The sequence below is a fragment of the Heliangelus exortis genome, chromosome 1 (assembly GCF_036169615.1).
Source record: "Heliangelus exortis chromosome 1, bHelExo1.hap1, whole genome shotgun sequence".
Lineage (NCBI taxonomy): Eukaryota > Metazoa > Chordata > Aves > Apodiformes > Trochilidae > Heliangelus > Heliangelus exortis.
Genome location: NC_092422.1, coordinates 7612122 through 7627800, shown reverse-complemented (window position 1 = coordinate 7627800; position 15679 = coordinate 7612122). Strand labels below are relative to the sequence as shown.

Sequence of the window (15679 nt, the reverse complement as noted above, 5' to 3'; positions counted from 1 at the left end):
GTGACTGTTTATCACTGTATAGGCAGGTGAAGTGTTTTAGCATTCAGTGTTGATTTTTCATCTCAGGAACATCCCCCAGTGTTCATGTCTACTCCATATTCTTACCTGATGACTCTCCATGGAGAAGAGCCAAGTTTTCATCACAGAATTTCAAATACCACATGGAAGCCCCATGTTTGAGCCCACTTGGGATGCTGCAACAGAGTTAATTTGAGTTGTGTGACCACCCTGAGAGGTTGGTAGCAAGCTCCCACTTTTCCTTTAGGCTTTTCCAAGCTGAAGGCTGCTAGCAGCACATTCCCAGCAGTTTCTGTCCTCTTCCTTCCTTTGGGGTCTTCATGTCCCCCACCCAGAGAGCAGCTGTATGGAGGATCACTGAACAGAAATCTTGGAGCTACTGCTGCAGGCTTGTTGGTCAGGTTCTGTAAGAGGCTGTAGGAAAAGCATGTGTTGGCACAGGATCTCATCAGCCTGAAAATGCTGACTTGTAGAACCAGAAGTGGGCCTAAAATTATCTGCTGTCTTTGGGGTTTTTTTGTGGCATAGAATAAATATGCACCATTTACATCATTACTGGTGAGAGGGAGACTACATGATTTATTCAAACTGTATCAATACTGACAGCTGAAACACTTTACTTGCAGCTGATGAAGACACCACTTTTAGAGTGACTCTGAAAGGCTTCTTCAACACTGTGTTCACTGGGTCTCACTGTATGTGCCTCCCTGGGCAGGCACACAAACCAGCAGGACCTGCCAAAGACAGTTGATGGAAACCATGTGTGGGTTGGATGAAAAAAATAGACCTCTGGAACTTGAGCTGTAATCTTTATTTGCCTTCATGGTTTTTCTGTAAAATAAATCTGCCTGCTCTTCAGGACACTCAGGGACATAGGAGGGCAGCTACTCTCTCTCACCACTTAGTCCTTTCCCTACTGTTTTTAGAATGGATCACCCTTACTGAACATATAGATAAACATTTTCAGTTTCTCTGTCTCTCCCCTGAGTTCTCCACCTTTTAATCAAATATATTTCTCCTTGAGGGATAGAAGGAATAAGAGAATTTGAAATCAAACACACTTTTCTGCAGCCTCTCCATATATATAAATGTGATACAGCCCCTCCAACAGGCTGTGGGTGTGCTGATGTTGCAGGTGTTCCTGCAGGCTGAAGGGAGAAAACAGTTCCTGGTGGCTACACAGTGAGTTCTGCACAGGTGAATTCACCTTACAAAGATTTCCACAGCAGTCAGTGGTGTTCTGTGTGGTTTTTTTCCACTACTCACCACTCAAGCAAATTGAGGCACAGGTTGAAAGACTTAACTGCAGCAGGATGCTCTGTCTCAGTGGGCCTACCTCAGTGTCCTTTGATGATTCAATTGCTCTTAGCCTCCCAGTTTCACACTGTGTCTCTCATCTTCACTGCCCTCACTCTGGAGCTGGAGGGTTTCTACAGTTTCCACAGAAATCAAAGGGCATAGCAGACTGAGCTGGTAACAATTTTAAAGTACTCAGAGAAGGCCAAGTTGGTATCTGTGGCACCAGCTGCTCTCCTGTGTTGAAAAACATGAGCCCAGCCTGGCTCCTGGTAGGCTGAGCAAAGAGCAAAGAGAACAGACAGAAATGAAAAAATTTGTACAGTGAGGGAAAGGGGTTTCTTGGCTTTCCCTGTTTTCCTTTTGTTCTCCAGTAGAGGACTTTGGAGGTATGGCTAAGTAATTAAATAACAGGAGCCAACCACTTTATTCCATCAAAGCTAATCCCATCTCTGGATCAAAGAGGCTCCTGTACGCTTCCCCTAGAAGTTGTGTTGAACCTTTTCCCCTCCAGCAGGGACTCCTGCTCGAGTGGTTTCTCCTCAAGAGGCTGAGAGCAGAGACACCTGGCAGTAGCCATAAAAAGGTAAGCAGTATTAAATCCCTCTATATGAATTTTTAACTTAGGACTATAGAATATTTCTAAACAGAAGAAAGATTGAAAGAAGATAGAAAGAAGATCTTTATTTTATCACATTGCCTATAGATATTACTGTAATTGTTGTTCTAGAACAAGTATAAGACCTATTAAGTAATTTGCAAGAACTCAATTAGCTTTTGTGTAACAGTTACAGGGATATTCAGTTATTTGCATATTTTATTGTTAAGGTACCTTCTAGTTTGTTACTCTTAACACCTTGTTTTGTTACCCTAACATCCTAACACTCATGTATTCTGGTTTATACCTTTTTACAATTAATCCCATTTTATACATACACATCTTGTCTACTGTCTTGCCCCATACAGGACACTGGTCCTACATTAAAAGAGTGTGTAACCTGGCTCTGGATATCACTGGAATATCTTCACCAGCAAACCCTCTTGTCTCCTTATTGTCCTGCCCAGCAAAACAATTTAAGCATAACCAAAATGTTCTAGCTGGTGTTTGAGGGCACTGTAAGAGTAGGTGGTGGGGGCAAGAGGCTCAGTTCTCCTTACAAGTCCAAGCCCAGATTCCTAGCAGTCCCTGGATCCCAGGCATAGACAGAAGAAAAAAGGGACACTCAGAGGAAAAAAAGGTGCAAAAATTAGCAAAATGAAACAATAATTTGATGACTAACATAAGTCCAAGCAGCATCCCTGTGTGCAGGGTCACTTGCTAAGAGTTGTGCCAGTGCCACCTCCACTGGCAGAACATGGCAATGCTGTGCTGTGCGGGATACAGAGATCCAAAGGGCCATGATGACAAGATCAGACTTCCCAGCTGATGATAACTTGTCCAGCTGAGCTTTAACCCTGCTCTTGGCAGCAGGTCCCAGCACCAGCAAGTCACCAGGGCTCCTTCAGTCAGGACAGTGCAGGGCTCTGGGGGGAATCCCAGGAACAAGTCTGTGCCTCTGCCTGCATTTGCCAATGCTATGTCTGTTAAAAAAAAATATTGCAAATAAAATCCTACTAGATTAATCTATGTTAGGGGCAAGTGGAAAAGGAGTAAGACATGTAGCTTGACTGGAAATGGTCAGTCTGTGTCTGCACCTTAACGTAGAAGAAACAAAGAGGAAGACAGCATTACTCATACCCATATCACTGAGCATGGGGAAGATAGCATTGAAAGCATTTTTAAGACATCAGTGCTCAAACAAATCAAGCTTGAAACTATTATTTTCTACTACAGTCTCCCATGTAATAGGAGATGACACTATCACAGGCTCTTTAAGCACTCCCTTGTGGTAACTGGACAAGCACCCAATTATCATGCAGGTTAGACCTGATCCAAGTGATGCACTAGAGACTTGATGCAGTAGCAATCATAGAATCATAGAATTGGCTGGGTTGGAAGGGACCTCAGACATCATCAAGTCCAACCCTTGATCCACTACCTCTGCAGTTCCCAGCCCATGGCACTGAGTGCCACATCCAGGCTCTTTTTAAATATCTCCAGGGACGGAGAATCCACCACTTCCCAGGGCAGCCCATTCCAATGCTTGATCACCCTCTCAGTAAAGAAATTCTTTCTAAAGTCCAACCTAAACCTCCCCTGGCACAACTTGAGACTGTGCCCTCTTGTCTTGCTGAGGGTTGCCTGGGAAAAGAGACCAACCCCCACCTGGCTCCAACCTCCTTTCAGGGAGTTGTAGAGAGTGATGAGGTCTCCTCTGAGACTCCTCTTCTCCAGGCTGAACAGCCCCAGCTCCCTCAGCCTCTCCTCATAGGATCTGTGCTCGAGTCCCTTCACCAGCCTGGTTGCCCTCCTTTGGACCTGCTCCAGGACCTCAAGATCCTTCTTGAACTGAGGGGCCCAGAACTGGACACAGGACTCGAGGTGTGGCCTCACCAGCGCTGAGTACAGGGGCAGAATCACTTCCCTGGACCTGCTGGCCACGCTGTTCCTGATACAGGCCAGGATGCCATTGGCCTTCTTGGCTACCTGGGCACACTGTTGGCTCATGTTCATGAAACGCTGCCAGAATTTCTACATCATACACCTGACAGCATCTTGACATTAAATGTTTTTCCAGCATGAGTGATGTTGGAAAAAAAAAAATCCACATACTATGGTGAGTGATAGCTTTGGTGCAAGCTGATATGAGTATAATTACTGGCTTGTACAAAAAGAATAAAGCTCAGCATGTTTAATTCTGGAGGTAATAAAACTCCTGAAAATGCATACTGGGTTTGTGGTTGATTCCCTATGCATAGAAATCCATAAATCAAGACTAGACTTTAAATTAGGTAGGACTGTCTGTACAATACCATTGAAATTAATGCAGGGCAGACAGATCTCCTGTGCTTTGTGCAAGAGGACAGCACACAGAGTGAGACCAAAAAGTACTGTTGTGTGACAGGCCCCTGTCAGCAAGATGACATCTTCTGGGCACAGCTCCCCAAGTACTCAGCAGGGAGACTTTGTACATCGGAAGGTGGAGGAGAGGCAGTAAACAGCCTTGGTTTTGCTCCTGTAGTCTGTCAGTCTTGGATTTCTTTCTCTGGACAGTTTGTTCCATTTTTACAGGAGAGCACCCTGTTACCCTCAGCAAAGCCTGGCACAGGCTGTGCCCTTGCTGCTGCACCTGCTGAACAAGGAGAAGTTTGCACATCCCACATGCTCCTTGCATTAGGAGCTGCCACTTCACCTGCCACTTCCCTTTTCCCAGGAAGAGCTGGGTCTGGCTTTTCCAGCCATCACCCCCCCGAGGCAACACACTCCAGCCCTTCTCTCTTCCAGTCAATACTCCATTCCCATGTTACCTCTAAGGGTGTTTTCTTCCCTTCCCTTTCCCCACTTCCTACCTAGAAGCATGCAGGGACATTTCCCTCCCCAAATGCCTCTCTGTTTTCACACAGACTCAAGCTGCCAGGTTCCTGGGGAGCACAGAGCAGATGGCCCAGCCCTCATGTCAGACATTTACCAAGGAAGGAGCTTCAAGGTCAGTGGAAGAGGCAATAAAAGACACATGGTATCTTCAAGCTTCACAGCTCATTTCTCAGTGTAAATGTTAGCAGAAGTCCTCTTTGATGTGGAGCAAAAGGGGAAGAAACCTGATCCCCAGAATGAGTCAGAGCACAAACTTCATATATTGACCTAAAGATTAAAGGCTTAAAATGGAAGAGATCAAGAAAGATTCTAGGCCCCCAGGAAGGCAGGGCATTGGGGAACTCCAGAGGAGTTCTATGAGCACGAAAAGACCAAGTTGAAGGCTGAAGAGAAGAAAAAACAAACAAACAAACGAAAGAACACAAAAAAACTCAGAACAAACAAAAACCCCACAAACAAACAAAAAACCCCACACCACTAACAGAAAAAACCCCAACAAACCCAGAGACCAGGACAAAGAATAAAAGATATAAAATGGAGCACCCACCTATCACCTTCATCCAACTCAAACTGGACATCTTGCTAGGACCAGAGTTTAACCAGCTATAGGTTTGCAAGGAGGGTGAGTGAAGATGGTAGCTCTGTCAAAGACCACCCTCTAGTGACTGATGTTGGCATTTCTTTGGCATCTCAAACTTTGCTATCATTTTGTATGAATTTGAATACAATTTTTCTTCTGTTCTAGTACAAAGGGACATTGCTCCCACGGACAGCAGCTCTACTTCTGCTCTTCTTGGGAGTTCCCACTGCTGTGAGAGACTTGGTATGCTCAACCCAAGCAGAAAATCCTTAGCAGACATTCATTTGTTGGTCAGATCCTGCCACATCAAGTGAATCTGTTTTTAAGGCTGCTTTGCTTCACAGTTCAGATCAAAACCCAAACAAATCAAACACTTTAAGCTCCAAGTGGAAAGGATGAAACATTTATTTACATACAGATACATGTGTAAGCAATTTCTAAGTATAAAAAAGGACATTACAAGTAAACATGAAGCATCATACATTCATCATCCTGGTCATCCAAATTACATTCCTTTCTCAACTCCATTGTATCACACTTGACCACAAAAACTTAAAAAAAGAAAACCAGACAAGCCAAATGCTTCTGACAGCCAAATGATTCACAGTTTGGTGATTTGTTAACACCTGTACCCTTCCCAAAAGCCTCACTACCCCAGCAACTATCCCAGATCAATGGTCTGACCAACTGTAGTGCATTTTATCCACCAAAATGCTTGTGCTTGATCAACAAGAAACACATCCTCTCCTCATTGTCCTGGCCACGTGTTTAGGAATCAGGGTTTTTGCTAAAATTCTGTACATTGTGCTAAAGTCACAATTGTTGAGGAAAAGACAGCAAAACTTTGTGGGGAAAAAAACTCCAACTCAGGAAATTCCTTTAATGCTGTGACTTCCCTGGCATGGAATTTGAAAACAAATTGCTGCTTTTAGAGCTTAAGAAGGTTTTTAAACTGCAGTTCAAACTGTACTTGATGATATAAAACATACTTTTTTCATGCTGTAAAAAAAAATTGTATACTTCAGTACTGATCTGCTAGTAATAAAACCTGAGATTAATTCAGGTTTTCTTCAGAAGAGAGGAAGATGACTTTACAACATCTCTAAAAATTATCATAGCCCTCAGGAAAGAGGAAATGTTTTAGACTCGAAAACTGAAAGGTAATGCAGAGCATGAGAACTTGTCAGATAGATTACATTACAAAGGGAAACAAGCCAGTAAACATAAAATTAAAATGCCTACTCAAAGTATTAATGAATTCAAATGAGAGCTGGGTGAGTCTTTCTGTATAGATCAAAGGCAGTTTGGAAAAAAACCCCTCATGATCTGCAAATTCACAGAACAGCCAAATATGTGCAGCAGTACAGAGGGAAGTAGAAATAAAAGAGGAACAGAAAGAGACTTGTCCCATATTGACAGCTGAGTGACTGCAGCTGCTCCAATCTCAGGGGTTTTATATTTTTTTTCCCTTTTGTAAACAGCTGTGGGGAATAAAATGGATGTGACATATCTGCAGTGCATCTTATTATGCTAAAAACTATGGCACATTTTAAGCTACTTCTCTAATACCCAAAGATATACTTGTCACTCCAAACCAGTTCAGCAACAAACACTGGACTTAGTCCATCCTCTCATTAGGTAGCTTCTTCTCCTCCAACAATGTGGGCTTAAGTTAGTTTTCCCCCTCTGGTGCTGACTGTATGGGGGGGCTTTCTTCCAAATCATCTGCAAGGGTTGAGACAATGGCAGCGCCTGACCTCGCTGCCACTTTCCCTGCCATAGCCCAACATTTTTATCCTCACTCCACTAAAATGTCAAAACAGCATTCTCCTCTTCTCTGCTTCCCCCTCCACAAAGGCTTGATGCTGGGGACACTCTGGCCCTTACATTTACTGAAGCTTGTGCCAGTGATGCAACCCAAACTCTCTGAGATATTCCCACTGCCACCCAAGTGACAGCTCAGGATGACTCCACCTCCACAGGACCCAAAGGCTCCCTGGATAAAGTGCAGCCCCCACCCTCTCACTGGAGATTTATTCATTTGCACCAAACCCCATTGATTCTTAACATCTGACATTGGTCCCAGAAATGAAAGATTCCTTACAGGATGCCCTGGCTGAGAATATACTTATCAAATTAGTTAGGTTTATGCTCATAGTAAGAAACTGGAGGTAGCACAGAAGATGAGCCATAGATGCTCTTCCTTCTTGCTAAAACAGCAGCCAGATCCAGTGGGTCATGCACCAGGACTATTCCCAGTCTGAGACCTCCACAGGGCTTGAGGCACGAGCAGTATTGGGAAGGATGGATTGATGGATGCAAGGTACTAAAGAAATTAGCGTTTGAAGAGCTCCAAGGTTTGCATTCATGAGACACCAGACACACCAAAGCCCTTGATCATTGACTGTGAAAGAATAAGGGTACTTCTAACATTCCCTGTCCCTCAGGGGACCATTCACAGCTACAACCATGACTGACATAGGTTTTGGCCATGTCAGGTGCCTGGGGACCAGGGCTGGACTCCAGAAGATGCTCTGCAGGGACACCACCACGCTGCATGTCCTTGGGAATGTCACCCCAAGATAAGCAGTAGCTGAAAAAGCAAAGGTGCAAACGCAAAGGTGGCATTTGCTTCTTGAGTTTAATTTTAGCACTAGCCAGAGCTAAAATTACCTTCTGAGCTTGCTGGAAAAGGGTAACTGGTTCAACAAATATTATCACATGCAGAAAGTGCTAATAGCTAGTTATCACTGTGAAAACAGAGACAATCTCTGAGTACAGTATAGCCAGCTCCTGTTTATCCAGACAGACAAGCATGAGCTGAGCTGTTAACCCTGGCTATACTCTCCAAACCAGTCTGATTTTCACTGACAACATTTACAGCCTAAATTCCACTTGTTCCTAGTGTCTGCTACAGCTGGGTTATCTTTCCCAGCTACCCAGCTGACTGTATTTGGAGAGGCAAGAATTAGAAGTGAGCTTTTTTTCATCCTGGATCTGTAGCTCCCCCCTGGAAAAAAACCAAAACACTCTCAATTCACATGGCAGTTTTTATTTCTGGTTTAAGTTACCACTCATTGACATGAGGGGGTAGGATGTGATGGCATCCCTGGGTGATGACAGCCAGCAATCTATCTCAGCTGGATATAATACAGGACAGCCAAGAAGACTTTGGGTCAGTTTAGTGAGGTGGTGATTAGCAAGGCAAGTCAGAGCAACACAGCAGGCTACTTTGGGAGCCTTGCATCACAGTCAGCCTGATTACCCTGTTGTCTATTTTCCCAGCCAAGATAAACCCTAAACTGAGGCAGATGAGAGACCTGTAACCTTTGTGGTACATTTAACTACAGCTCAAGTGGGTGATCACATTTCAAAGTCATGGCCCATTCCGCTTGAGGCTGCTGAAGATGCAACTAATTGCTTGTAGAAAATCAAGCTAATGTTTCCCCATCACTCATGGTTATAAGAAGACAGGACTGTCCTACAAAGTGAACAGTGACTAGAACAGCTATGATCCACAGCAACAGACTTGATGAGAGGCAAAGGATGGTGTCAAGAGCCAAAGTTGTTCAGATTAACAAATAAAGTTTATATACAGAGGAAGAAAACATTTTATTCGAACACTTTTCACTAGGTTTTCACCCAACTGATTAGAGTATTTCCTTTGGCTCCAGTGGGTTTTCTGGTGAGCCCTTATGTACAATGTTTCAGGCAGTTTCCATACTTGGTCACTACAGATTCACCAAGTGTCCTCTAGAAACACCTTTTTCCCACAAGGTCTTTGTTGGTAGGAGCAGCCTGGGTAAGGATATTGGGTGTTTGGATATTGCAAGTAAAAAAAGTGCAGAAGAATTTCAGGTAAGATTCAAACATAAAGCATCCCTTATGAAAGTCCAGAGCAATTAAAATCTATGTCATGGATGCATTTTTAAAAAGACAATGGGATTCAGCAAATCCTGAGTGAGTAGAACCATCTCTTTACTTTGTATTCTCTGGTCCACACATTCATCTTTCCCCTTGCACAAAGGGCTACCTAGAGGCCTGAGTCTGCCCCACAGCCAGGAGAGGGTTTCTGTGACAGTGCCTCCAGCCACATCCAATCACCATGGTCCCATAGGTCCCCAAAGGGCAATGTACCCTGCATCTTTGCTCAACCAACCTCTTTCAATAGCTGCAGAGTTTCACCTATTTTCCGATTGAAACCCATCTCAGGCTACAGAAATCATGCCAGCTCAACATCTTACCCTGATTTATAGACAGTTCCTCACACTGAAAAGACAAGTAGAAAAGCAGCTGAACAAACAGCCATCCTTAGGGACAGTGAACAAAGCAAAACCCAGCGGGTTTGACTATAACTGATTGCATCCCTTGTCAGAAAAAGCTTAGGGAAAGCCTGATGTCCCATGTGCATGCACCCACCATGCTTCTGCATCACTAATTTTGACTTTGCCTCTTTTCAAATCACTGTCTCCTTTGTCAGCCCCAGTCTGCTGCTGTTGTTACTGATGCTGAAGGAATTCAATAGGAATTCAATTAACTGCTAAACCTAGACTAGCAGGAGCCAACTGTTACCAATAGAGCTATTTCCAAAAAGACAAACAGCACCAGCAGGCTCAGAGATTTTTAAGGGGTGTTTTATGTGTTCTACAGCAAAGAACAAAGCATCTTGCCAGACATTTTATCGTGTGTGGTTTTCAGTAAAAAATGATCACAAAAGCCATTTGGCATTCAGCACAAACACGGATCTGACTGCACACCCAAACATCTTACCTGTAGGGCAGATCAGGACTTCAGTGTTAGAGGTAGGAAGAGGCACCCAGTGTCCCGTTCATTACAGAGTTTATATCATCACTTTTCCCATTATAACCCTTGAACCTGAAGAGCTGTTTTCCTAGCACTTGGCTCCTCATGGGAAACACGGATAGGAACAGAAGGGAGTCATGGCTTGTCCCAGCAAACTTGCTGGTATGCAGTGTTGGGTATTTACACCACAAGTATTTCACATATAGTGACCTGAAGCACAGGACATGTGGTGGTTCCCCAAGATCACCCCAAATCCAACCCATTGGTTGAACTGGAAAGCAGAGTTTACACCATCCAGTTTTCAGAAGATGCTTTTACTCATCTCTGCAAGCAGGTTTGCTAGATAAACATCGGTCAACAAACTGATATTGGCTTCTGCTTGAAGGTATTGATTGTGCTAAAAAAATCTCAAGAAAAGGTCTCATATTATGGAACAACTAGAAAAAATAATATTCACCCAGAAGTAAGATTTGTTTTAGGGTGAACCTATCACCTTGAAAACACATAGAAATCTAGCAACTGCACTAAAATGTTGCTTTGATCTCTTAATAGTAGAGAACATTTCAAGTCAAATTTGGCTCCATTTAATCAATTCTGAATGGCTTTTGGACACTTGACCCAGCAAGCATCACAAGGCTTTTACTGACAGTCTTGAACTTTACTGACAGTTCTTGAAAATCCATTAATCTAGCAATGTGTTGGCTATAGCTGGAGAGCTGATTGTCAGGTAACTGGGATTTGCATTATTTTAATCTCCTTTTATTTTTCAAGACACTGACCACTATGCCACAGGACTAAGTTGTCACTAGCAGTTGATAAAGCTCATCATCTACGTAAGAAGCCTTCAGCAGTGAGCCACACTGTACAAGAGAAGATAAACTCTCAGTGCTACAAGTAGAGGTGGGTATTATCAACTAGAGAGATATTCAAAGGCATACAAAAATAACTCCTACAAAGGAGTTACTGCAATAAAACAATTTCTTCAGCAGGTAGTGTTTTTGTTAACTGCATAAGAAGTTGCAAGTTTTAAACTACAACTTTGCCTTATGGCCTTATAAAATGTTTCACATACCACCACTGTTTCCTTTCAACCTCAAAGTGAATCTCCAATAAAATAAAGTCAGTGGTTTCTGCTATTTGACCAGTTCAGCTTCTTCAGTCACGATAATGCCTGAGGAATTCAATCTCCAGAAGTGAAGCAAGGAGCACTTTAAAATAAATTTATAGTGGTTCTCCACAGGAATGAAAAGCACCTGGCCAGCTTTGATGCTTTGGGGAATCAGGCTGGGGTGTTTTAGTGGGCAGTTTCTTTCCACTGTGATTAACTCAGTCAAGCAGCCTTGCCCCCCTTGTTATCAATTATATGCTGACAAGTCCAGCATCTGGAGAGTAAGCACTTTTATCAATTAATTATACGTAGTATTGATTTTTAACTTGAGTGTTACCTTGAGCCTTGTTCTGATCAGCTGCTCAACAGCTGTGCAGAATTGTCTGTCTCAGAGCTGGGGTGGCCTTCACAAGCTCAAATGAGGCTGCATTTGGCAGTTTGGGGAATTTGGAATTTTGGGGAAAGACACTGCTCTGGTGATAGTGTGGTGCTGCAAGGGCTGTAACACCACATGGCCCAGCACAGCAGAAGCCACCAAGTCCCTCACATCTCTAAAGCCTCTGGATTACACCATGAGCAGAGACTGAAAAGGACCAGGCCAGCACAACAGGTGACATGGACCCCTGTATCTCACTCAGAAGCTCTTTACTAAGTGTTACCTACATGATAAGTAAGCCATGTACTACAACTTCTACATCTTCCTTTTCACCACTAGTCATAAAAGAAGTGAAAAATAACAAGAAAATATTAAAAATGGCCATATGACACACAGATGCCCCCCTCCCTGCCACACAGAGTCAGCGCCCCACTACAGATCAAAGGCACAACATGATACTGCCCAAAGAAGTCTTGCCAGGAAAATGTGGAAAAGCATTTTATAATGCTTGCTTTTAAAAAAAAATGTTATTTTTTTAAAGAAGTACTTACTAGCAGCTTTTTATGTAAATACAAGAGTTCTGTTATAATCTTCAGTAAAAGCCAAATAATATTAAATTGATGAACTTCAAATTACAGCATATCACAGCCATGTAATTGCCAGGAGAGATTTATTCATAATAGCTAAATTAAACTCAAAATTCTGAGTATCATATTTCATGGTTGCATTCACTATCTCCCAATTTCACTTTAATGCCAACATGTAAATTTACGATGCATCATTCTAGTATGGCACTAGAGGTGTAGTAACACACCAACCTCCATAGTACTCCCACCTCAGGGGTTTTGCAGAGAGAAAAGTGCCTAAACAGTTACACATACACCAGAGTCTGGGATTAGGAGTACAAAGCATTGAGTAAAATTACAGCCCTGAACCCAAAAGCTACTTCAGCAGAGACTGGACACCGAGAAGGTGCCCCCAAGAGCATCTTGGAGAGCAGCTCCACAAGGTGAGTGCCAGGTGGGTCAGGCACAGAATGATACCACTTGCAACCCATTACTGTTTCCAGTTAGCATAAAAAAACCCCAAAAAAACTCTACAAACCTGTATGCTTGCCTTTCATCATGACTTGTATCCACAAGCTTTATTTTTAAGCTGGACATATCACAGACTGCCACTGCAAACTGTACTCTCTTTGAACCCTTACACAAAATCCATGTATGCACAAGACTTTGGTCACATCTGGTGCACTTTTCCCAACTCCAATTAACCTTTCCCAAGGATAATATTTCACATTAGGACACTACTAATTAGACGAGGAATAGCTAATTTTTTTTTTTTGGTTTTTTAATTTCAAGAAAGTCTTTTCATCCTGTGTTGGGTATCAAAGAAGCACAGTCCTTTCCCACTATGTTCAGGCCTAGAAAAAGAGGTAATGATTTTTTTTAATTTTTATTTTTATGAACAGTGCTTATTAGTGTTTTTTTCCTAACCAGTCTAAGTTACACATTCAGAGAACAGTAATGTAGTAAGACTACATTTGGTCTACAGAATATTTGCTGAACTGCTAGCACCAAAGGGAGCAAATGAGTTATATCCATGTCTTCTTAAATCTTGAAAATGTTGATATACATGAATTTTTAAATTTCATGTTCATGAAAGTGCCTGTTGATGAGAGACATAACACCTTTTCAAACACCAGAGTTCTTCATGAAGATGTATGAGCAGACACTATGTACACATCCTGAGCTCACTCGCTGGCAGCCCAGAATATTGCCAGTGTAGTCCAGAGTCAGTGTTCATTGTTGGTTTTTAGTTTTTAAATTATTTTTTAAAAGGACCAAACACATTGTTCTGCAAGAGATATTTTGATCTCTCCAATATCTTCTTCAAGAGAGGCTTCTGTTTTTGCTATTGGAGGAAACACAATAGCTCATGGTCTGCATTGCATGAAGCATTTGTGCTACTCTTCTTAACCTGCTCCAGAGACTGCAAGATATGTGAAATTTAAACCATGGTATATTCTGCTAGGTTGCCATGCAGCTGGAATCATCAGCCTGCCATGCTTCCAGGTCTACAGCCTGACTTGGGGTAGAATCAGATGGGTCAAAGTGGCAGGAATACACTTCAAGTAGATAAATCCCAGCCAAAAAAAAAAAAAAATTAAAAAAAAAAAAATCCTCTTGGCCCATGGCAGAAGGGGAAATTACATGTCAGCTCTTTAATTAAAATTACAGCAAGTCAAGTAACTGATACTTTTCCCCTCTCCTGGTAAGGGGGATGAGACATTGTTCACAAGGGTGTTCTGTCGTGCCTCACTGATCAACCTGCAGGCCAAGTCCAGGAAGAGTTTTTCCACATTATCCGATTCTTTTGCTGAGGTTTCCAGATAGTACATGTCCTGTGCTTCAGAAAACTCTGCAGCTCTTTGCTGGGAGACTTCCCTCTTATCAGCTAAATCAATCTTATTACCTGCATTGATAAAAGATTTTAGAAAGGGAATTAGACTTCCAAACAAGAGAAACAGAGGTTGATAAAGAATAAAGAGGAATTTGGGGTTGTACCTGTGCATGGACAGTGGTTTTGATGTAAACCCAAGTTCATTTAATATCACTTTGTTTAATGGAATATGCCTTGTGAACATCAAGTTTTAATTTAGCATCAGTGCATGTTTACTGCTATCAACCCACATGAAAGCATTTCCATTGTATCTATTGAAAATTCTCCATTTCTTGCTCTGATGAGTACTTAAAATGTCAATTATAGCACATGAGAGGCTAAACATGATACTGCTCACGTCATTACAAGCTCTAAAGCAAGCCTGTCGTGAAGGCAGCTTTGCTATTTCAACATTTCTGTGAAGGATTTGGCTGTGGAGGATGGGAGGGGGACAGGCTCAGGCACTTGCAGAGTGAGGTGGGGTGAGAAACCAGCCCCTTCCTTCACAGAGCCCAGTTTAGCAGAGAGTTGATTAAAGGCTCAAGCAAGCATTGATATGATTATACCCTATTGCCAGCCACTTTACTTCAAACATGATGGTTTTGCCATAAATTAATCTTACAAAGAAGATAACCTGCAAAAACAGGAGGCTGTGTCCATGAATGTAGCAGGTCCAGAAGGAAACATCTCCTGGCCTTGCTTTTACCAGCAATTTAGTAAGAACTAGTAGGAAATAAAGACCACCCTTCCACTGGCAACCCACACTGCATTGCCCTCTTGTCCAAGATTCCCTCTCTTTCTTGAGAAAATAGTTTCATGGACCCACTGCACACACCTAGGTTATATTTCTAAACAAACTGTCACTCTACAGAAACAGTTTCTGGGCGTCACCATCTTAAAAATGTCTTATGGCTGTTACATCATTTACCTCTTGTGCTATAGATGCTGATACTGACTTAATGTCCCTTAAAAAATTCATGGATACATTATTGTTAGTAATTTATTAATTATTTCTGCACCATTTGTACATGTGCCATGCTCTTCCTGGGGACCATAAATTAGTTTCTGGTACAGAAGCTCCATAATCCCAAGGCTGACTTGCAATATCTCTGGGGTATGTAAAGCTCAAAAGATTTTTAAAGCCACCTTCAACACATTTTACAATCCTCTAGGTTTGTTGTTTTTTTTTTTTGTTTTTTTTTTTAAGAAACAAACTATGTGAGGAGATAATGACCCTGCAGGTATGAAACTCTCTAGCTTTCCCCACATTATTTTTCCACTCTTCTTTATAAATCCTTGGTCCTTTAAAAGGCCCTATCAGATGCTGATAGCAGAGCACAGAAAACCAGGAGGAGGCAAAATAACCTTCACCTTGCTTGTAGCAAACAGATAGCCTGAGGCCTGCTTTAGCTTGAGTTGAAGATAACATTCAGCTGTTTATTTTTAGTTTCCTTAAAAAACGTGCAAAAATATCCATTCTTCCAGCTCAGTCCCACCTACCAATGGCATGGTCCATCCAACCATCACATTCTGAGCTAGTTCCCAGATCCTGACTCACTTGAGACAAGACTCTGTTTGTCCCAG

At 42.4% G+C, this 15679-nt stretch overlaps 1 protein-coding gene across 1 annotated transcript in view; it reads right to left on the bottom strand.

Moving 5' to 3' along the window:
• Nucleotides 1-5756: 5756 nt before the first annotated feature.
• Nucleotides 5757-15679, bottom strand: part of RAB30 (RAB30, member RAS oncogene family) — a 49179-nt gene continuing 39256 nt past the window's right edge. Inside the window, exon 5 of the mRNA XM_071733161.1 lies at nt 5757-14128. Within this exon, the coding sequence (XP_071589262.1) occupies nt 13878-14128 (251 nt within the window). The 3' untranslated portion in view covers nt 5757-13877. The remainder of the gene's footprint in view (nt 14129-15679) is intronic.